The 24681-nt window shown below is 39.2% G+C and overlaps 1 protein-coding gene across 6 annotated transcripts in view; it reads left to right on the top strand.

Annotated features, from left to right (window-relative positions):
• The first annotated feature begins 3065 nt into the window (after window positions 1–3065).
• The window catches only part of WDR7 (WD repeat domain 7), a 354125-nt gene continuing 332509 nt past the window's right edge, over window positions 3066–24681 (top strand). For 2 of the 6 annotated variants that reach the window (XM_077891970.1, XM_077891949.1), the window contains exons 1-4: window positions 3071–3274; window positions 16916–16995; window positions 20277–20389; window positions 24148–24319. In XM_077891970.1, the coding sequence (XP_077748096.1) occupies window positions 20376–20389; window positions 24148–24319 (186 nt within the window). In that variant the 5' untranslated portion in view covers window positions 3071–3274; window positions 16916–16995; window positions 20277–20375. Of the gene's footprint in view, window positions 3275–16915; window positions 16996–19406; window positions 19426–20276; window positions 20390–24147; window positions 24320–24681 lie in introns of those variants that run through there. The other 4 variants (XM_077891984.1, XM_077891973.1, XM_077891960.1 and 1 more) reach the window with 4 other exon arrangements.

The following is a 24681-nucleotide window of genomic DNA, read 5'->3' as shown; positions in this document are numbered from 1 at the left end:
GTTATTTTTATTTTTTTATTTTTTATTTTTTTATTTTTTATTTTTTTATTTTATGATAGTCACACACAGAGAGAGAGAGAGGGGTGGGTGCAGAGACATAGGCAGAGGGAGAAGCAGGCTCCATGCACCGGGAGCCCGACGTGGGATTTGATCCGGGGTCTCCAGGATCGTGCCCTGGGCCAAAGGCAGGCGCCAAACCGCTGCGCCACCCAGGGATCCCCATGTTATTTTTTATTACTGGGTTTAGGCCCAATCTGAGACTCTATCAACCTAAGAGAGAGTTCCAGGGCAAAGATTGCCCATTGAAGGAGTCTCTCAGGGGGAAGAAATAACTAAGTCTTAATATCACAGTTTCCCTATTCATCTGCTTTATGTCCCCTGTACTTCACTTCCAATTTAACTTTATTATATATGTGTTTATATATTCATGTTTTATGTCATATGTTATGTGTATATACATACTTGTGTACTACATTTCAAAACTAGCAACAATATTGTTCTCCTTTCCCAGTTCTTCCTATTCCAAATCCTATCCATTTTTGTAGACCTTCATGAAATTTAACGTGAATATCCTTCCTCATCTCAGTCTACAAGTAAGTCATCTCTTCTCCATTACTCCTTAGTATGCTTTTTTTTTCTCACACTGTGCTACATTATAGCCATATACCTTGGGGAAATTTGCCATTCTTTTTAGCTGCCCAAATACCTTCCAATGTTTACAGAAGTCCTCATTTTCTGAGCCTTGGTGGGAAGCAGAGCCAGCTTTCCTCTATAGAACTGAACATACCAAATTCTTATTCTTATTCTCCTTCTCCTTCTTCTTCTTCTTCCTCTTCTTCCTCGGCTTTGTTTTCTGTTAAGGTTCCATAAATATATGTTGAACTGATTTTTTTTTGGTTCTGTAAATCTCTAAGATTTTTGTATAATTCCTCTAGATAACAGGAATAAATAAATGATTTACTAAAAAAATATACTTAGGATTAGCTTACTGAAGTTATAAATTTTAATTTTCAGGAAGGTTAACATGTAAAACATATATATGTACATATAAAAATGTGTGAATATTTCTGAAATGGAAACATGTTATTCATTCATATTTGAATATTTATTTTAGTCCTGTAGCTCAGGAAATTACATGCATTTATAGGTAGGCTTTGGCAATATGTTTTGTGAACTTGGTAGAGAGGGGCCAGAGTGCTAGCAGTCTGAAGGTTTCTCATTAATCTTCCTATTAACCTTGTATTCCTAGGAAAGTATTTGAAACGTAGTAAGTTCAATTCATATTTGTTTAATAAAAGTCAACTTTACCTAGGAGGGATATTTTATAGATTACCTTTACAAACCAAACAAGCTTTAATGAAGCCTAAGACTATCCCATGGTAACCACTCTGCACTTCCCATATTTCCAAAAAGTTCTTGTAGATTGTAAAGGGGATTATGAACTTAACAATTTAAATGTGTTCATCATTATAACGGAGTGAATGAGTATATTGAACCCAGCTGTCCAAGGAATTAATTTCTTCTATTTAACATCATTTTCCTGCTTTTCTCTGCCCCATGTGACTACAAGGCTGTTAGTCAAAAGTTGAAGAAAATCATAGAATCCCAATTTACAGTGTAAGACAACTTTAGAATTGCTGACTTTCAGGTTGTTGTATTGACTTCCTTGGTCAACATTATGATTAATTATTCTCATGGTGGCAGCAGAGCAGAACTGGTCTCTACAAATAAATAGCCTAGAGGAAACAAGACCTGAGACATAAAGAATGCTAAATGGCCTAGTGAGGGAAAAGGGGGTGTGCCCCCCAGGACACTGATGGGTCTGCACGGTGTTAGAGGGAGGAGGACTGTCTAAACTGGAAAGGAGAGGAAGGAGAAGTTTATCATTTGCAGGAATCATAAATTGCCAAGAAACCCTTTGACCTAACCAATTCTTAGGTCTCTTTTGACATATTAGTAAGGAAGTGATCCTGTCTCAAGGACTTGTTTGTGCCCTGTTCTAATCCCTTAATCTCCTGCTTCAGACCCATCCAATAGGATTTTGCTACCCAAGACTCAGGTCTAAGAGCCAGCAGCAAAGGGAGCTTGTTAGAAATGGAGGGTTTTTCCGAAGCCCTCTGCAGACCTACTGGGTCAGAAACTTCATTTTGACAAGCTCTGCCGGGTGACCTCAATACATAGTTTACTCTTAGAGTCCTTGCCCTGGGAGTCTGTTAGGGAGCTTATGAAGGAAAGACAAAGCTCTGGAATGCTTGTCCTTCCTATCTTGTTAGCAGAACTGACCATTGGCCACCAGCATCGCCCCAAGTTTCTCCCTTGGCTGCTATGCATTCACTCGACAAATATTTGGGAGGAAGATGGGCAAGCATAATGAGCGATTGCTGTTTATTGAGCTCGTTCAGCCTCCTAGATACTCACGAGGTCATTATTTTTTTTACACGGGGAGTTGGGGAGAATGAAGAGAAGAAGCATCAGGCCCCAGATGGCAATGACAGGGCGCAGGGGAGGCGCTGGCATCCCAACACAGGCCTCTCTGAAGGCGGGTCTCCGGCTGCACCGGGCTCTGCCGCCCACACTGAGCGTACTTTCATCCCCTCTCCTCTGCAGGAATGTTGCACAAGGTCAGGCGTCCTGCAGCCTACAAGCCGAGTTCCTCTTCTGGCTGTCTCCGTCGAGGTCAGAAGCAAACAGCCACCAAGTTCCAGAGCTCACACTTTGCAAGGGTCTGGACCGAGTCCCGGGGCAGAAGCGTGAACCTGCAACATCCTGGGGACACCTCCTCCACTTGCCCTTTCGCTCTTCCCTCCATCTTGGTCCTCCCAGCCTGGGCATTGGAGGCGGGACGCGAGCCTAGACCGCGTTTCCCACAACAAAGATGGCGACCGCGCGCCCTTTGCCCACAGTCGACACCCTCGCCTGCGATCGGTCTCCTTGGTAACGCGGCTGGCTTCCCCGGCTCCTAGCCGAGGCCCGGCGAGTCTGGCCACGGGGCTCATTTCCCGCCCCCTCGTTTTTGCGACAGTTGCCGCGGAAGTCACGGCAGTCGGGTGTCAGCTGATTTACTGCCGCGGCGGCAACGGCACCTTGAAGCAGGCTCGCGGGGGAGACGCCGCCGGCCCGGCTCGCGGGGGGGCGGTCGCCCCAGGGGTTCGCCCGCCGGGGATTGGAGCACCGCGGGTCGTCCGCGCCGTGCGTCCTCGCCTGCTGGTCTTCGGCGGGGCGCCCGCGGGTGGTGGCGCGGACAGCATCGCGGCTTGAGATGAAGCTGTGACAGGTGAGCGGGGCTCCCGCGGCGGGGGTCGGGGGTCGGGGGTCAGGGGTCACGGGGTTCAGCCCTGGGGGTGCTCGCGGGTCCTCGGTTCGGGTGACCCCGGCTTTGGGCTGGAGACGGGCTCGCCCAAGGAGCGAGGTGGTGTGTGATGAGTGGGTGGTTGGGGCAGCGCTGGGGGCGGGGCGGGGGGGCCTCTCCTTACCTGTGCGCCCTTGCTTAAGGTGTGGAGCCTCACCTGCGCGGTGCCCCCGCCGCCCCGCCGCCCTAGCACTTGGGTAAGGACACCTGCTCCTCCCCCGCCTCGCGGCCCCCGCGCCCGGGAAGCGCCCGCTTGGAGCCCGCACTGCCCTGCCCGCGATTTAACAATTTCCTTCTATGTTTTCATTCACTCGCCTTGTCACTTTTTTTTTCTTTTTCTTTCTTTTTTTCTTTTTTTTTTTTTTTTTCCGCAGGTCCTAGGCATTATCTGTTGGTTCCCAACATTCTGAAATTATTGGCAGGTACGGTTGCATCTCAGCCTGGGCAGCGTGGATGCTGCGGGCTTGGGGATCCAGGGGCAGGGGCCGCCTGCTCACCTGGTGACCCTTTGCCACGGGCTCTGTCCGACCCTTTCGGATGCTTATTATTACTCAGGTCGTTGTGCATAAGATGGGCAAGGATCGCAGGGGACATAAGAGAAATCGGGGTCTTTGACATTTTTGGTCTGGCCAAAAATGAGCTACCGGTGACAGTGGACGTGGAGAGCAGTTTAAAGATTCAAAAAAAAATTGAAATGCCTTTTTCGACGAAGCCCAAGCCGCCTGGATTTTTGCATCGACGTGCACAGATCTTAGTCATTTCCAACCGGGAAACCCAACAAATACAAAAAGATAGCACAATGCCTCGTTTATTTTTGACCCGCGATTATTATTGGGAATTTATTTGCTTAGAGATCTGTCTTTATTTTTTTTTTTTTAAATACTGCAGAGCTCTACTCAACAAAACTAGGCCATGCCTGTTAGTTTTTCTTATTGCCACCTGTATGCAGCTCGACCTCAAAAGATGTTGATGATTCCGTACATCAGAGGGACTGGGCTCTGCTTTATCTTGAGTATCATTGTGGGCACTTGACATTTCAAATGGTTAAGTTTTTTATCTTATGATTTCCTTCTGTTTTGATCTTGGATATAAGTTCTATTTTGAAGCAAAGTAAGTGGGGGTGGTTTATCTACGTAACAGGCTTAGCATTGAAAACCTTAAAAGCACTGAGCTAATTTTTGTGCCTTTGTCACGATAAGGATAGGATGACATTTAGCTTCAGTAGTGTGCTCTGTGTTAGGTGGGAGTCCTTAAAGTTTGTTTTGGACCTCAGGTGAAGAGGATTAATTTTTCCTCAGTTCAGTGGTCATTATTGGCCATTCAGGGTGTGTCTCCTGGTTTTTGTTGTTTTTTGTTTTGTATTCATTGTGTTTTATTTCCAATTCCCACTCCATTCCTTTGATCAATACATGGGAAAAAAACAGTTTAACATGTGTGATGTGTAGCCTTTATGTGTGTGTTGTGTGTTATTAAATGTATGTTGTTTTGGGTACCCACGTTTTTTATTTTTAGAGATAGGCTGTATTTTATATGTTGTATATTATATACTACCTATGTTATATAATATTGTATATTGAATTTTGTTTCTCTCCCTACCATGTTTTAAAGATCTGACTGCTGCACAGTGTTTCAGAGAGTATATCTGTTATGGGTTTCCATCTACTCTCCTATTTGCGGATGCCTATTTTACCTTTATTTTCCTACTGCTACAGATGATGGTATAACAAATACACCTCCAAGACCTCTGTGATGCTTTCTTTGAGATATATATCCAGAAATGTGACTTCTGGATCATAGGGCGTTCATATATTTTATTGAAGAACTGCTAGATTGTGTTCTAGAACAAATTGCTATGGTCTGTACTCCTGCAGGCAATTCTTGGGGGGTTTCTATGTCCTTGCATCTTCATTGTTATTTCGTATTATCTAGTGTCCTAGTTTTTCCACACTAATTGATACAAAGTAAAATCTCTTTTTAAATGGCATTTCACTATTAGGAGTTTGAGCATTTCTTCGTGTACATTTTATCTTTTTGGTTTTCCCTCTTGTAAAACTGTTCATCCTTTGCCCATTTTTGAGGTTTCATTTCTGCTTGATCTGCAGTCAGTCTGTATTTCCTAGATACTAGTCTTTTAAATATGTAAGTATCCCTGTTTCTATTCTGTCATTTGTCTGTAACATTTTTCATGATGTGCTTCATTGAACAGAGATCTTCAATTTTGATGCAGTCAGATTAAAAAAATTGCCATATGGTTTGTGCTTTGGGGGTTGTCAGAAGTCTTTCCTCAAATTCTATGTCATAACGTTACTTTTGTGTTTTACTAATTTCATGGTTTTCCTTGAAATGTATAGGGCTTTAGTGTATCCAGAGTCTTTTTATATGTCACAGGGAAGAGATTCAGTTTATTTTCCATGTAGCGTTCCCGTTTTCCTAGTGGCATTCTCTCCTTTCCCCTTAGGTAAGATGCTACACTTATTGTGTATCAAGTTCTCATACTCTGAGGACTGTATTCTGTTCCTTTGGTTTATTTGTTTGCTCTTGCTTTAATACCATGTGGTTTTCACACAATGGCTTTGTATTAATTTTTTCCCTGTGTGACTAATTCTTCCCATTTTATTTTATTTATTTTTTCTTTTTTTTTTAAATAAATTTATTTTTTATTGGTGTTCCCCATTTTATTTTAGCCGGAGTTTGAAATAATTATAGATCACAGGAAGTCGCAAAGATCTGCAGAGAGGCCTGGTTTCCCCCAAGAGGTACAAGGGGTACATTTTTAATAACGTCACCCAGTTTCCTCCAATGGTTACGTTTTATCCAATTACGTGCAGTGCAATAGCTAAACCCAGAAATTGACTTTTGGTACAATGCCTGAGTGTGGCTCCATGGCATTTTAGCATCTGTGTAGATAGATACCTGTAATCATCACTGCAGTCAAGATAGAGAACTGTTACATCATTGCGAAGATCTCCTTCCTACTATACCTTTTTAGTCACATCCATCTCCCTTCAATCCCTAACCTCTGCTCACTAATCAGTTTTCCATCTCTAGAATTCTATCTGTACAGGAGTGCTATATAAATGGAATTACACAACATATGACTTTTTTGAGATTGAGATTCATCCAAATTGTTGCATGAGATGATTTTTGAGATTCATCCAAATTGTTGCATAATTTGGGTAGTATTCCATGGTATATGTATACTGCAGTTTGTGTAACCATTCACTGGGACATTGAGGCTAGGCTCTTTCTAGTTTTTGGCTATTACAAGTAAAGCTGCAATGAACATTCTTGTATAATTTTTGTGTATGTGTGGATACAAAGTTTCACATTTTCTGGGATAAATGCCTTGGAACGGGATTGCTGGGTGGTATGATAAGTGTAGGTTTACTTTGTGAAGAAACTGCCAAACTGTTTTCTAGAGTGGCTGCATCATTTTACATTCCCACCAGCAATGAGAGATTGAGTTTCTTTGTATCCTTGCCAGCATTTGGTATTATCACTGTATTTTTATTTTAGCTGTTTAGGTGTGTAGTGATATCTCATTGTGGTCTTAATTTGCCCCCCACTCCCCCAAAGGCTACTAATGTTAAGTATCTGGTAGGGCAAGTTCTCCATTCTTTGCCCATTTTCAAAGTTGGTTTAGCTATTTGTTTCCTTTTTTTTTTTTTTTAATTAAATTCAGTTTGCCAAACTGTAGTATAATTGGTTTAGCTATTTGTAGATTTTTACTCTTTTCTATATGTTTTAGAGCTAGAGTTTCTAAAAACAACACAACTAGAATTTCGATAGAGGATGCATTGAATATATAGATTTATTTTGGGGAGAATTGACATCCATATAATACTAGGTGATCTTATCCAAGAACATTAAATGGTCCTCTGTTTATGATTGAGCAGAATTTTTTTGTCATTTAAAAAAATACTGTGACGGGGACACCTGTGTGGCTTGGCGGTTAACATCTGCCTTCGGCCATGGCGTGATCCCAGAGTCCCAGAATCGAGTCCCACATCGGGTTTCCTGCATAGAGCCTGCTTCTCCCTCTGCCTGTGTCTCTGCCTCTCTCTCTCTATCATGAATAAATAAATAAAATCTTTGAAAAAATACGGTGACTAGATATTTTAAAGTAAATTATTGTAGATAAAAGAAAGTGCAACCGATTTCCATATATTGATTTTATCTTTGTTTTGTTCTGCTAGACAGAGATAAAATTCATAGTATAAATCTGGAAATAATTTTAGTATTTGTAGCATTAGGCTTGGAACTAGATAGCACCTTTATTCCTGGTTTATCTGTTACGTTTCTCTGTGACACTTGTCTCTTTTTTGGGACAAATGATTAAAGTATGGGGTTAGTGAGGTTCATAGGTTCTGTTTCCATTTTGTCCCCTTCATTATTTCACTTTATACAGAGTTTATAGTCTTAGCTATATGTATGCCAGTGATCGTAGACAGAACCTACTGAGAGTTTTCTTATGGCCCAGAGAAATCCTGTCATCAATAAGAGGACACCTTATGTTCCTACTTACAGATACTATGATTATGATGTCAATTTAGAATCTGAACTCTGTGCATGTGGTTCATCTAATTACTTAAAGCTACTTTGCTGGTGAGAGCACAAAACATTTTGTTGGAAGGAAAAGCCCTACATCATGACTGCATTTAGAAAGTCCTGTCCAAGTGGAATTTTTCTACTAACATATATACTATATTGATGAAATATTAAATACTTTAAATAAAATTAGGCATCTTTTCCAAAATGTGTTGGTGATGTTTAATGAACAGGTAGGGTCCTCTCGCCCCCGCTAAAGTTTCTTAGGTTGGTGGGAGTCAGAAAATGATGGAAGGACAAAATGTTAGGGCAGTAGTGAGTAGTTGAGGGCAGAAGAAATTTCTGAAGTGCCAAGGGTTTTTTTTTGTAGGCTCTTTTAAAATAGAAAATTACTGGAAATACGTGGCTTTTTAAACCAGTCTTTCATTCAGCTTAGCAGTTGTAACTTATGACCTTTCAAGCTTACCGAAGGTATTTTACTAGTGTTTTGCACATTCATATTTCTCCCTAAATGTTGGTAGTTAATATATGTCAGTGATAACAGATTGATAAGAGTGTGCCAGTTACCTTCTGTTCTCACATTCAAGTTATTTATTTGGCTGTCTTCCTTAAGGGCTCTTCTTTTCTCTAAACATTTCAAATACAAACAAACAATAAAAATCACCATTAGGGGGAGTGAAAAGTTCACACTAATAAAATATCACTTTACTTAGTTTAAGAAACAGTTTTGTGACTCATTAACAGGCCTTTGTGAGTGTAGTAATGATTAAAGTAAACCATGTCAGCTAATTAGCTGCATAGGTTCTATGGTATGTCTGGCTTCGTATATATCACAGATAGGATAAAAGAGGCTACAGCATAGGAACAATTTGAAGCTGGCAAAAAACTGTGTTAGGGATTTGCTTAGGGAGACTTGTCGACATTATTATAGAAAAAGTAATTTATAAGCAGCTCTTTTGTGAAATCCAAAGCATGTAAAATCAAGATGGATTTTAATTTGCAGCTTTTTAAACAACCAAAATAAACGTACATTATTCAGTACTTTGTTCACTTATTCAACTAATAGTTGGGTGCCTGCTCTGTGGGAGAAATTCTAGGCACTGGAAATACAGTTTAGAACAAAATAAAGCTAAATCATCACCTTCATGGAGCTTGTGTTAATAGTGGGAAAACCAGATGAGAAATAAGCAAAACAGTTGGTGTGTTAAAGGGTTTTAAGTACTCTGGAGAAATGCAATAGAATATGGTGGGGGTGGTCGATTTTGCGATTTATGGTGGTCAGGAAAGGCCTCCCTGAGACGAAGAAGAAATTATAGCAGAAATCTGAAGGGGGTGAGGGAGTGCACAATGAAGACCTGTGGGACACTGAGATAAGACTGCCTGATGAAGAAAACCAAGAACCATAGTGGAGGAAAAGAAAGCAAGGGCGAGAACAGCAGCCTCACTTGTGTTGGCTAGGCAGTTGTGTAGTTTGGCTTTTACAATGGGTGAGACAGTAAGTCACAGGAAGAATTCTGAGTAGCTTTGTGTTATGATGTTATTATTATTCTTTTAAAATAGTGTCATTTTGCATGCTTCGTTGAGGTTGTAAGGGGGCGAGGTTAGAAACGGAGACCAGTTAAGAGGCTGTTGTATTGTCCATGCTGGGAGTTGCTGGCGATTTGGAATGGGGTGGTTATTGTCGAGGTGTGGAGGAGTCTTTGGGTTCTGGATATAATATTCTTCAGAGGTATTATTGTCAGTAGAGTTTTCTGATAGACTGGGATATGGGATGTGTGTGAGAGAAGAATCAAAAATGATTCTAGGATTTTGGCCTGTGAAGCTGTAAGAATGGAGTCACTGTTAACTGAGATGGTGAAGATTGGTGAAGAATGGAGTCACTGTTAACTGAGATTGTGAAGATGGAGAGGCAGGTTTGGGGAAGAAGACCAGGGACTCGCCCTTGAACAGGTCAAGTTTGAGAAGCTGATTAGCTATCTGGAGGGACGTGTTGAGTAGGAAGCTGGATTGGTGAGTTTGAAGTCAGAAGAGAGCCCCAAGCTATAAATTGGGAATTGTTGGGACGCCTGGGTGGCTCAGCGGTTGAATGTCTGCCTTTGGCTCGGGGTGTGATCCTGGGGTCCCAGGATCGAATCCTGCATCGGACTTCTGCGCGGAGCCTGCTTCTCCCTTGCCTGTGTCTCTCTGAGTCTCTCATGAATAAATAAAATCTTTAAAAAAAATTGGGGATTGTTAACATCTAGTTGGTATTTAAGCTATGAGGCTTGGTAAAAGGAAGGGAAGGAGAGTTGCCAGGAAAGAAGCCTAAGGACAAAGCTCTTGGTTTGCCAACATTTAAAGGTTGAAAACGAGGAAGGCTAAAGCTAAAGATGGAGACTGAAGCTACAGATATATCAGGAAAGCGTGAAGATCTGGGGGGCAAGAGAAGTATCTCCGGGAAGAAGTATGAACTGTGCCAAATGCTGCTGGTAGAAAGATGAGGGTTAGGACTTGACACTGGATTTGGTAATGGGGAAGTCCTGGTGACCTTGTCAGGAGCATTTTTTGACAGGCACAACACTTTGCTGTAGCCTCTCGAGAAGGGGGATGTTACAGAGGAGGACATTCTGACTTGGAAGGAGGTTACATACTTCCTTGAGCTTTGCAACCAGTAAATGGAGGGGCTGGGTTAGTCCCTACGCAGTAGGACTGTTGAATCTTTGTACTTACCCAGCCTACCTTACGGATCCCCAGAATACTGTGACATTCCAACTTCCAGTACAGGAAAACATGTTTGTTTCTATTTCTGGGTAGTTAATTTATGAGCAATGAGAAACTTCAGTGCTCAATTTAGTTTTGACAGCAAAGTGAGGGAAACAAGTCGGAATAATGGGAGATGCAGATGAGATTCGAGGTGTGTAGGTCGAAGTTGATTCTACCAAATGGGGCCTGTTTTCCCTGAAATGTATGGGCTCCTTGGGCATTGTTTGCTTTCAGCTTAATCATTAACACTTGAAACTGAGGCCGGTTGGTGATAGAGCATAAGTTGAATTCAGACATCCTGATGGCAGCTGTAGAAATTTAGAACATGACTCATGCCTCAAAGTCTATGAATCATTTAAAAAATTGTGATATATTTTTTGACCAGATAGCTTTACAGTTCTTCAAAACCTGACTCTCATGTGCTCAGGGCTGTTTTGCAATAAGAAATAAGTGTAGTCTTCTGTTGCCATCTGCTCATTGCACATGTCCTTTTGAAAGAGTATATTGGAATTCCCCTTAAAAAAGCGGTCCTTAAGTGTCCTGTTCATTGGGGATTTTCTTGCCACTCAGATAATAACGTGTGATCTTGTCAAGTGAGGGACAAGCTTAATGTCAGAAGGTCATGTCCCTCACAACTCTTTAATTCCGGAGACCTTTTGTTCTGAGTGAGCAGCTCAGTGATTTCTTCAGTACATTTTATGGCCTCGCTATCTTACTGCATTACAGTAAATAGTCTTTATGATCGGATTCAGTTTTTTCCAGTCTTTAGTAAATTGGTAACAAAGCATAGCACAACGAAAATTCATAATCTTAATGATCACTTCCTTTGTCATGTTATATTGTGAATTTGACTTGAACACACCCTCTTCTGACAAATGATGGAGGAATATTCTGAGAATCTTTACAGACTCTTCTTTCTTTTATTGTAACTGTGACAAGGGACTACTTAGCATGTAGTCTCTGTTACTCACATTCCCCGTGGGAAGGTGGGTAGTGTAGCCCTACTCTTGTTTATGTGTGCCCATTCTCTTGAGAGAGGATTTGAGTTTGTTGTTGTCTTTAAGTCTCAGGGGCACAGGAAGTACACATAGTGAGATGACATTGACTCTTATGAAAATGCCTGTATTCCTGGGATAGAAATACATCTTGCCTTTTGCATTTGAGAGTTTAAAAAGTGATGCTGGGAAATTAACAGTGATCTCATACTAGGTTTTCATGCATTATCCTGTTTTATAGCTTTTAGAAACCACATGGGATATGATACTAATGTCACCTGGGATATTGTAGAATAGGATGGTCTTATCAGAATCACTACATAGGTTATTGATAGCTTAAACGGGGAAAAAATAGAGTGGAAATATCTGGCAGTCAGTACCTTAATCAAATGGTATAGGACAGTGTGATGTACATTCCTCCTGTGGTGATGTAGTGTGAGGCATACAAGATCACTTATGAGGTATTCTCACCAAAAGTTTTATGTGAGCCTAATGATGCCTTTAGATCCAAATACCAGTTTACTGGCACATTAGAGATAGAGAAACAAGGTAAATGATATCATAAAAAAATCACATAAATCTAAAACGTGTAACATTTTATAAGTAATTGATTTTGTTTTGTTTTTTAAAGTTAAAATGAAAAAAAAAAAGTTGGGACTACTCTAGAACTAAAGACTAAAGAGACATAACCACAGTTGATGCATACAACTTGAATGTTTACTGGTTTAAAACAGTAACTTGGTATCAAGTTACAAAAGACATTTTTAGACAGTTGAAGTAATTTGAATGTGGACTGGATAGTAGGTGCTATTAGAGAATTATTATGGTGTTGATAATGGTGATTGTGATAATGGTATTGTGTTTATGAAGAAAAATGCTCTTTATTTTTCAGCTCTATATTTTATTCAGTGGCAAATTGTCATGATGTGCATAGGTTATTTTCAAGTGGATTAGCAAAATAGTATGTATATATGTATATGTATATACAAATAACAAGGGAAGTATGGCATTTGTTGAGTGATCTTTATACTATTTTTGAACCTTTTATACATTTGAAATTTTTCATAATAAAAAGTTGGGAGTCATAAGAGGACGAAAATAAATTTTGTCCTAAATTTTTTATTAAAAGAACAAATTAAATAGTCCAGATCTAATTAAACACAGGGATGTAAGATCTTCCCTTGTTCCTTGAATTCTTCTTTGGCTTTCTAGGATCTTATATATATTAAGCAGCGGAAAGCTGAAAAAAAAGGAAGAGAATAATTGCAAGAGAACTGAGCCAGAAGCTGAAGGGAGAGGGTTGAGTAATCGATTAGCAAGTGATCAGCCATGTCAAACTAGCAGCCTTATTAGACTGTAAGGACTGAATAAGATGGTTGGATTTAGAGAGAATGGAAAGAATAGGTGTCAACAGTCCATTAATGTCAAAGCATTCTCTCTTTCCTCAGGTCTTTCCAGGGCATCGCTTCTCTCTAGTGCTGAAGAGTTCTGCCCTGGAGTGTCACATTAGAGAAATTGTTGATCTCTTCCTGCAGAGGGAGATCTTAAGATTCTTAGATCTTGTTTGAGGATAGAGACTCAATTACACGAGGGCTTTTGTAGTAAGGAAATGGAAATAGTCAAAGACCATAGGTTTCAAAATGTATATATAGATACATATATAGCCTCCTTGTGAAGCCCACAATTGGAGTGTATTTTATACACTGCACCACACCTTTTTCTCCACTATGTATTTTGGAGATTATTTTATATCTCATACAGCAGTGTTTCATTGTAAGGCTCTATCATATTTAATCTCTAATTGATGAATATTAAAGTTTTTTCTATGTATCCTTTAAAAATTATAGAAAATTGTAAACACACACAAGTAGAATAATGTAATGAATCGTCTTAATGCTAAAAAGAGCTTCAGCCCTTATTTTTATAGCCTGAGTTCTCTGATGAGCAGACTTGGAGATGGAGATAAGTACTCCGGTTTATTAGGGAGTACTTTGGTATCAACAACCCAGGAGGGGTGCCTGGGTTGCTCAGATGGTTAAGATTCCAAGTCAATTTCGGCTCAGGTCATGATCTCAGGCTACATGCTCAGTAGGGAGTCAGCTTGGGATTCCTCCCCCCTCCCCAGCCACCCCATGCTACTCCAGCTCACATTTGTGCTTTCTCCCTCCCTCAAAAACAAACCCAAAAACTACACACAAAAAGTGAAAGCAACCCCACAAACCCATCCCTCACACTTATGATCCTGTTTCATCTTCATCCCTTTAAACATCTTACTTATATGCCCCATTTCCTTTCTCTCTCCCCTGTGTTCTGCTGGGCCCAGACATCATATCATTTTATGAATACCACAGTTCTCTTTGAGTAACCTGATTTAGTAAAACACGTTGATTAACCAGGCTACTGGAGAATGATGTTTTCTGGTATAGGGAAGTTTGCAGTAAATGAAGATCATAGAGAATAGGGAAGAAAGAGTAGGGGCGCTTGGTTGGCTAAGTAGATAGAGCATGCAACTCTTGATCTCAGAGTTGAGTTCAAGCCTATGTTGGGCATAGAGCCTACTTAAACAAATGTAGGATCCCTGGGTGGCTCAGTGGTTTAGAGCCTGCCTTCTGCCCAGGGCGTGATCCTGGAGTCCTGGGATCGAGTCCCACATCGGGCTCCCTGCATGGAGCCTGCTTTTCCCACTGCCTGTGTCTCTGCCTCTTTCTCTCTGTGTCTCGTGAATAAATAAATAAAATCTATAAAAAAAAAGTGAAGAGTATTTTATTAGGAATCAGGAGGTCTGTATATGCCTTTGAGCTTTGAGATCAGTTTGCCATGTGATTTTGAGAGAATTACCAATGACCTAAATACCACCAAAATACAAACTGTTAGATGGTAAATCGGCTATATCCTCTCCATTTTTAAGTTAGGAAGCCTTTTTCTTCTTCTTCTTTTTTTTTTTTTTTTGTCAACTATAAAAGCCTTTCTTTTACGGTAGCTTCAACATCAAAAACAAGCAAAGCCAGGAGATAGACCCCCATTTCATGAACTTTCAGTGACTTGGTTTACTGATACAGGCAAAGGGTGATTTCATTTTTACCGCTCCTGTGGACACGTTCTGTTGAATTCTCTGCTGCCATTTTATGAAAATGTTTTCTGAGTTCTAATTTCTCTGAGACCAGATGATGCATCTGTTCCCCTTTTGCTTCATTTATGCTATCACTTCCCTTCCTCCTCTTATGCTTGTTTCCTCCCTCTTCTCACTGTTTTAGAAAGTAATAGTCACATGTCTTTTTCTTGCCTCTGCCCTTACACATTGCGTTAAACTCCATGATTTACTATTTTTCTTCATTGTCTTGTATTTTCTTTTTCTTTTAAAACTCATAATTTTAGTTAAGCTTCTTATCTCTGTGCACCCAGGCTAATTGTGGTAGCATCATATTTGTTTCCCTGTCTGCAGTGTGTTGTCCATGTTAATCCGAACTTTATACAATGCCACAGTTTTAGCATGTCACTTCTCTATTTAGAGATCTACTTATGAGACCACTAAGTCTCTTTAGTCTGATCCTGCTCAAGACTAATGTGAAACCTTGTAGTATCTTCTCCCTTCTCAAAACCTATAGTTAGTAAATTCTAGTTAAGTGTGAAATAATTTGTCTCATTTATTAGAATCTGAATTGATGACTTCACTGGGTATCTGTATCATAATAGTGCTAATCCTTTATAGAGGGCTTTTAATATTTCAAAATGCCTTTTTTCTATTGTCCTTATAGTAACTTTGTGTAAAACCTATATCAAAATCCATATTGCATCTTTATCAACTTTGTGTGCTGAACACCGAAACCTATCTATCGTATCTCTAAAAGAACTCTCATACTCATCTCATTATTGCCATTTTCACCACTACTACCTTGTATTATATATTTATTAAAGATATCCTATATGGCAGACATTATGCTAATAAACATTATGTGGTGAATACACAGTTGTGGCTCTTGATCTTAGGGAACACGAGCATATAGAGTAGCAGGGCAGAGTAGTAGTTGTTTGTTCATTAAACAAAAAAGCACAGAAATTAAGTGATGAGAGATTGTGATAAATTTTAGTACTATCGTTTCCTTCCTTCTCTCTCTCTCTCTCTCTTTCTCTCTCTCTCTCTTTTTTTTTTTTTTAAGATTTATTTATTTGAGAGAGAGAGAGAGCATGAGTAGGGGCAAGGGGCAGAGGACCCTGGGATTGTGACCTGAGCCGAAAGCAGGCATTTAACCTACTGAGCCTACCCAGGTGCTCCTCAGTACCATCATTGCTTACCAGCAATACTGTGGTAGCCCTGCTGGTCATCAAACCCAGAGTTTTATCCCTAGCCATTGTATTGCAGCTACAGTGATCTGAAAAACAAATACAGCTTTAAAACACTTGACCTTTTTCCTATTTCTGTCAATTTAACTCCAAATTCCTTCATACGGCTTATCAAGTCCTTTATGATTTGGTGCATATTTACCTGTTATTTCTTGTCTCTTCATTCAACCTTTGTGCTCTGAATGCCAACTCTACTATTTTCACTGTCGAGAAAGAATTGAGCTCCCTTACCTATGGGATTTAAAACATGTGATTTCCTGAACCTCTTCCTGGGTTAATTCCTACTGAGTCTCACCATTATTTCTTCTAAGAATCCTTCCTGGATCTGTGAAAGTACAGGTTAGGATATCTATCGTTTGTGTCTCCACAGGTCTTGAGATTTTTCCTCTATCACACTCTGTAGTAATTAATTGTTTGCTTCCATGTGTGTAAGTCCCACTAGGTAGTTGAGTTGTGTCTATTTTATCTACTGCTGTAATGCTATGAGCACAGAATGAAAACTTGGGAAATGCTGTTTAAAATGTATACTAATAATTGTTATTATGAGACAGAATTTAATTTGAAAGCTATTTTAGTATCATGTAGGAATTTGTAGCATTACTTCTAATAAAGTCGTGCAGAACTGAATTATCATATTTGCAGATAATAGAATTGTGTCTGACAAGCATATACAATAGTTTTTTTATGTTATAGCAGAAAGTCATTGAAAGATCATAACCTTATTAAAAATCCAAGTTTATTAAATATGAAATGGCAGTGCTGGAAGAAGCCAGTGAATGTGGAAGCAGAATGTGAAGAAGTAGCAAAGTCTGTGTTTTTAAAAAATATTTACAAGCATCTGTCATGTGCAGGTATTGCACTAGTTGTATTACATGTATGGTTTCTCTCTGTCATTAGCACAGCTTTCTTAAAAGAGGATATTATTGTCCATCATTTACAGATGGGGAAGCCGAGACCCAGAGGGGCAACTTTGTCAAGATTCCATAGAAGAGCCAGGATTTGAATACAGTTCTTCTGATTGTGAGTTCAGTGTTCTTTCAATTATGATTATTTTTATTGTTGTTGACTGAAGTATAATTGTATTTCTCTACAGAACTGAGAAATACGGGAAGTTCAGTGAAATAGAGAAATACATGAAATTAAAGCAACCAAAAGAGATGACTTAGAGGTAAAAAATAAGAACCCTGCCCTTTTAAATTTATTTTTAAAGATTTTACTTATTTATCCATGAGAGACACAGAGAGAGAGGCAGAGACACAGGCAGAGGGAGAAGCAGGCTCCATGCAGGGAGCCCGATGTGGGACTCGATCCCAGGACCCCAGGATCGTACCCTGAGCCAAAGCAGACAGACGCTCAACCACTGAGCCTCCCAGGTGCCCCAAGAGCTCTGCTCTTACGATTTTATTTTTATTTTTATTTTTTGACTTCAGAAGGATTCAGAATTAATTTTATAAATAACTCTTGGGGTGAAAACTAAGCCTTAAAAATGATATGATCAAAGACATGATTATTGGCAAAATGAGAAGTAGAATCTAGAACTCCTGATATTTGACTGTAAAGCTTGATCAGTTAAAAATTTTTATTTAGGGACGGCTGGGTGGACTCAGTGGTTGAGTGCCTGCCTTCAGCTTAGGATGTGATCCTGGAGTTCCCGGATCGAGTCCCACATCTGGCTCCCTGCAGGGAGCCTGCTTCTCCCTCTGTCCCTCTGTCTGTGTCTCTGCCTCTGTGTGTGTGTGTGTGTCTCATGGATAAATAAAATCTTAAAAATTCTTTTTTTAATTTAATAGCCAGTCTCTAAATGTAATTTTTTTTTTAAAGGTTTTATTTATTTATTCATGAGAGGCACACACAGAGAGAGAGAAGCAGATGGAGAAGCAGGCTCCATGCTGAGAGCCTGATGTGGGAGTCGATCCCGGGTCTCCAGGATCACGCCCTGGGCCAAAGGCAGGCGCTAAACCGCTGAGCCACCTGGGGATCCCCTCTACATGTAATTTTAAGCCAGATTTTGTTTTTTTAAAGATTTTATTTATTTATTCATGAGAGACAGAGAGAGGCAGAGACATAGAGGGAAAAGCAGGCTCCTCTAAGGGACCCAGATCTGGGACTGGATCCCTGGCCTGGGATCACACCCTGAGCTGAAGGTGGACACCTGGGACCAAGACCAGAGCCGAAGATAGATGCTCAACCGCTGAGCAACCCAGGCACCCCTACATCTTTTTTTTTTTTTTTTTTTTTTAATTCTGAAATTCAAGTTAGGATTTTATAGTCTCAAACTATCATGAATAGAATGTGTTTGTTGTGTATGCTACAGGCGATTGTAAGCTCTTAAGAAAAATTAATATGATCTTATAATAATTTGTTTCAATAGAGAATATGTTACTATCCCCTAAAAAAGTTTTTCAAAGTTAAAGATGTTCATACATTAGGCACATGTCCACTTTAGCATATATGGCTTTTAGTTTTATTTATATATATATGTATATAATACACCTTACAGTGTTTCTTCCTCCTTGCATGAGTAGATATGTTAGTATTTTTAACATAAACTACTTTTTTTTGTTTTCCTAGTAATTCACTTTTTAAAAAAAAGTTTTTATTTAAATGTCAGTTAACATACAGTGTAATGTTAGTTTCAGATATACAATATAGTGATCCAACACTTCCCAGTATCACCCAGTGCTCATCACAAATATGGTCCTTAGTTCCCATCAGCTATTTCACCCATCTCTCCACCTGCCCCTGTCTGATAACCATCAGTTTGTTCTCTATTAAACTTTTTGTTTTCTAGAAGAAAAGTGTTACTCTCTTAGAAAAGTGATAGGAAGAATTCAGAACCTTTCTGGAGAGAGCCACAAAATTATTTGATTTTGATTTGATTTTTCTCTGTTGGTTAACTTTGTTGGACCAGGTTACATTGATTTATTTTATGAAATAAGAGTGTGACATCTCATTAAGAAGCTACGTGTGCTATTTTGACCTCAGATACTTTTAAGAAGTAAGATTACTTTTATTTACTTTTTTAAAAGATTTTATTTGAGAGATAGCAAGAGAGCACAAGTGGGGGGAGAGGCAGAGGCAGAGGGAGAGGGAGAAGCAGGCTCCCTGCTGAGTGTGGGGTTTGATCCCAAGACCCCCAGAGTCATAACCTGAGCTGAAGGCAGATGCTTAACTGACTGAGCCGCCCAGGTGCCCCAAGTAAGATTGCTTTTAGAGTACACTTTTGCATTAGTAATATTTCATTGAAACTAGATAGCTCAGTGATCCCCAAATTGATAAATGAATTTGATGCAGCTCTAGTCACAATCTCATCAGGCTTTTTTGCAGACATTTACAAGCTGATTTTTAAATTTGTATGGAAGTTAAGAGAACCTAGAATATCCAAAGGAATCTTCAGAGTAAGAAGAAGCATATTTCAGTGCTGAAAAGAAATACTGGTATTTTCTTCTGGTGAGGAAATTTCTTGAATTCTCATAAATTAAGCAAGACTAGTTTTTATATATTGGATTTATATAAAACTGAACTATACATACATTGTACAGTGAGCTATCTAAACCATCTAGGTTCATCTTTCACATGTTGTTTAGCTAAGATGAATTTTAATTATCTTCTGCTGGTGTTGGAAGGAGTCTGGCCATAGATGATGGTTGTATTTATTTCCTTGTCTTCATCTCACCTCCAACAAAGCCCCCCTTCCTTTCTAGGAGTCTTAACATTTTTCCTTTATGTAATTGTTTGTCATTCTTCTTACTACGTCATGTATTCCAGGGAGTTATTCTTACAAACTTGGGGGAGTAGTTACCTGAGTGTGCAGTGAGGAAGATCATATATTTATGTGTAATAAAACTTAGAAATTGTGGCCTTAAAGTTGTAGAAGTTTATTTTCCCTACATAACAAAATGTCTAGTGTAGAGTTAGAGAAGTGTTGGAAAGGCTTAGCTCTCCTATTTTTGAACTCACACAGTAAGGATGTCTCCTGGCAAGAGATAGCAGAGCCACTGTCAAAATGTCCTTGACAGTCTTTTCTGCCTCCAACTTTTGAACATTTCCCCAAGCCCATTTCTCCACAGTCTTCCCCCAACTTTGATTTAATACTCTCCTATCTAGGAGGTTTTAATATCAAGTGTGTTCTGAGACCCAGGAGTACAAATCTACTTCTTCGCCTGAATCCTATAAATAAGACTGCCTCCCTCCACTCCAGTTGCCCCAGCCATGATCTGAAAGTATATTTTCCTTTTTTTTTTTCGATACCATCTTCCTGTTGGTCACCAAGCCATTTTGATTAATTATTGTTTATTTAGAAATTGATTCTGCTTATTCTGCATTTGATGGAACTACCCTAATCCCAGCAGCAAGACACATCAATAACAACTACTGATTGTGATTCTCACTACAGTTTCATGTTTCATTTCAGGTATTCTTTATGATTATTTATCTTTGAAATATTTCACTTAACAAATACTTTCTATTTAGATTTTTTTATATACCAATCAAGAAGTAGCACTGTGAATAATTTAAAGACCATTGACAAGGGTATGTATATCTATAGGTCAGGACAGATTAGTTTTTACCATCTACTTTCCTTTGAAATACAGCAGTGAATTTTGGAATCTGGTTTCTGCCACCCCCGCCCCCAACATAAGACATAAGATGGTGACTTCTTACCTTGGTTAGACTGACTTCTCACATATTCCTTAGATAAGCAGTTAACTAGCTGATGTAATGTCTCCTGGAAAAGATATAGTGAAGTTCTTTACCATTATTTCCTTTTTTTTTTTTAAGATTTTATTTATTTATTCATGAGACAGAGAGAGAGAGAGAGAGAGAGATAAAGAGGCAGAGAGAGAAGTAGGCTCCATGCAGGGAGCCCAACGTGGGACTCAATCCCGGGTCCCCAGGATCACGCCCTGGGCCAAAGGCAGGTGCTAAACTGCTGAGCCACCTGGGGACCCCCACTTTACCATTATTTCCTAAGGGAGAATTGCTTTTTGGGTAATGAGTTAATTTTAGGTTATGTTCTTTTATTTTTTATTTTTTGTAAAGATTTTATTTACTTATTTGAGAGAGTGAGTGTGAGTGAGTGGGGGAGGGAGCAGAAGGAGGAGAAACAAACTCCATGCCGATCAGGGAGCCCACGCAGGCCTTGATCCCAGGGTCTCAGGATCATGACCTGAGCCACCCAGGTGCCCCAGGTTATGTTCTTTTAAAAGCATACGTTCCTGTTATGGATTGAATTGTATTCCCCTAAAAATCGTATGTTGAAATTTTGATTTTCAGGACCTCAGAATGTGACCTCATTTGGAAATAGGGTTTTTTATGGAGGTATTCAAGTTAAAATGAGGTCATCAGGGTAGGTTCTAATCCAGTATAACTGATGTCCTTATTAAAAAGGGGAAACTTGGAGACGGATGTGCAGAGACAGATGTGCACACGGGGGAATGCCATGTGAGCATGGATGGAGATGGCCTTCTACAGTCAAGGAGAGGGGCCTGGAATAGATCCTTCCCTTCATAGCCAATCCTACCTATACCTGACTTCCGATTTTTAGCTTCAAGAACTGTGAGACAATATATTCTGTTGTTTAAGCTCTTCAGTTTGTGTGCACTGCAACCCTAGGAAACTAATACAGTTCTTTATGAAAATCCTTCATTGCCCTTAATGAGAATTCCTCTCAGGTTCTGGTTGACTGTTCTTGATTTTGGGGAGGATGCTGGGGATTTGTTTTTTATCTAAATCTTTGTAATTATTTTAGCTTCTGGAGAAGTTGAATTAGAGACTGATGATGTGTTTTCTAATGATGTAGTATATACCTTTATCATGTTATGGATGATTATTTTCTCATGTTTTAAGGGCCGTAAAATGCATTCTTTTTCTAGGTTTTCTTGAGTAGCCTTGTCACTCGAATATCAGAATGTTTTTTCGTGTTGCACCAGAGTTGGCTCATCTCCACATAGCACGCATATTCCTTAGTACTGAATCTCTATATTTGCATTTTCTTTAAGCAAATCCAGTATGCATTGAATATGAGTCCTCAAATATCTAGAGAAATAGTGTTCTTTCCAGATTTCATCATACTGTCTTCAATGCTGTGATCTTACTTAATTGAGAGAAGTCTTGGGGTGATATGATTTATTTATTTAAATATTTTATGTATTTATTCATGAGAGACACAGAGAGAGAGAGAGGCAGAGAGAGAAGCAGGCTCCTCGCAGGTAGCCCGATGTGGGACTCGATCCTGGGACTGGGATCACACCCTGAGCCAAAGGGTGATGCTGAACCACTGAGCCACCCACGCATCCCTAATTTAATACTGAATGTTGTCACCATGAAAAAATGAACTACTTCCAGATTGCTTTTTAGAAAAAGTCATTGTTGGGTATCTTTTTTTAGCCAGGAACATGCTCTACCAGATTTATTAAAATTGCTTTAGTGTTTTGCTTCATTTCCTAATATCAAATAGAAATATGCAGAAAAGAAATATGGAAATAATTGTGTCATGGTAGCCTATAAAATAGTGAACATGATAAATAGAAAGTGAACTTGGAATTTTTTTCTTTAAATGCATACTTTATACTAGTAGGCAAAAGATGAAGTTTTGGGGGATATAAACTGATGAAAGTCATGTAGTCTTATAAAAAAATTTAAGTAGTATAGATTTTTAGATTTTTTTACTTGCCTCATTTTCTTTCCAGTGACTTTTTGTTTGTTTGTTTTTAAGCAAGAGAGAGCACACATCCATGAGGGAGGGAAGGAGCTGAGGAGGAGGGAGAGAGAGAATCCTAAGCAGGCTCCATGGCAGAGCAAGGCTCCATCTCAGGACCCTGAGATCATGACCTGAGCCAAAACGAAGAGTGGGACGTTTAACTGGCTGAGCCACCCAGGCACCCCATTCAGTGACTATTCTTTAAAAGCGATTTTAGTGGTTTTTGTTGTTTTTTTTTTTTTTTTTTAAGTGTAGGTAATAGTTTAAAGAAGAGTCTTGCTGGAAGCAGCTAGCAATAAGACCATGGCTATTAGACTAGTTTCCTTCATAGAAAATGGTTTTTTCTTTAAGTGTTTCTGGAAACTTTATGGGACAGTCTTAGCATCCTAAAGAGTCTATAGGTATACACATATCATTTGTTGTCACTTAAAAATTTGGGGCAGAAAAAAATCACTACAGTGACCATTACTGATTGACCATGTCAAGCCTATAGGTGACCCTGTAGTGTCGCATAAGATCTGGTAGTCTCGGGACAATGGATGGCTCAATGGTTGAGCATCTGCCTTTGGCTCGGGGCATGATCATAGGGTCCCAGGATTGAGTCCCACATTGGGCTCCCTGCATGGAGCCTGCTTCTCCCTCTGTCTGTGTCTCTGCTTCTCTCTCTGTGTCTCTCATGATTAAATAAATAAAATCTTTAAAAACCAAAAAGTTCTGGCAGTCTCTGTGGAACCCTTTGATTATTCCAGTCTTCATTTCTCTCTGACTTCTCTGAACCTATATTTAGTTTTTAGCCACACAGTTTATAACACTTAAATCTGGTTGTTTCACCAACTAGATCTTGCTTTTGTCATATGAAGGAATAATTCCTTGTATTTGTTCTCTCCTGCAAAAGGTGTACTCCCATATACACTTAAAGAGAAATCCTTTTCCCCTCAAGTTTCAGAATTTACAATAAAAGACATTCATGATCTTGAGACATTATAGGTTGTGGTAAATATAGTTGAATGAGTTTCCCACTGAACATACTCTTTTTAATGTTTAGCACACTATGCTGAGTTTTTCTTGGACATTGCCATCTGTTATTGTTTTGGAGACCTAACAAATTTATAGACCTTACTTGTCATTGGTAGCATAGCAGAGTGAATAAAATAGGTTCTGTAGTCAGGCTGCCCGGGTTTGATTGGATTCCATTATTTCACTTTTCACCTTGTGACTTTCTGACTCACAGTCTTTATCTGTGAGAGAGGTGTGACCATAGTACTTACTGCGTGATTTATTATGAGAATTAAGATTTTAATTAGATTTTACATATATAAAATGAGATTTTAGGTATTTACATATATGGGTGTCATATATAATGTTCGGGAGAATTCTTGGTACTCAGGAAGTTTAAGTTGGATTCATAATACAAATGTATGTTTTAGAAGGAAATGTAATATTTGACCTTATTCTTATAACATTTCCAGGTTTGAAAACACAATGGCAGGAAATAGCCTTGTCCTACCCATTGTTCTTTGGGGTCGCAAAGCACCAACACACTGCATCTCAACAGTACTTTTAACAGATGATGGGACCACGATTGTAACTGGATGTCATGATGGACAAATATGCCTCTGGGATCTTTCAGTAGAATTGGAAGTGAGTATCTGAAATGCCTATTGTATTTTTTAGCTACAAAGAGCTTCTTAATAGAAAACAGTAGTCCCAGAGTAACACTTGGCGTCATAATATATTTTCTGTGAAATCTGTTTTGAGTCAAATTACTATTACGCAGGTTGATAATTTGTATTATTCATCAGGATTATCTTCTGCTGGTTTTTGGCTATTTTCAGTGGTTATATCTACCCTTACACTTAAGGTTTTTCAAAAGAAGTTTATCCAGACTGAAGGAAGTTTCCAAAGGTATTAAAAATAGTTTTGAATATTTATACCTGCTAATGTGAATGTCTTGAAGAGGGCAAAACTTTTTATAAAGCATAAATTTGATTGTGTTTATTGCC

The sequence above is a fragment of the Canis aureus genome, chromosome 1, assembly GCF_053574225.1.
Source record: "Canis aureus isolate CA01 chromosome 1, VMU_Caureus_v.1.0, whole genome shotgun sequence".
Lineage (NCBI taxonomy): Eukaryota > Metazoa > Chordata > Mammalia > Carnivora > Canidae > Canis > Canis aureus.
Note: the sequence above shows the minus strand (reverse complement) of the source record. Positions and strands in the feature narration are given on the sequence as shown.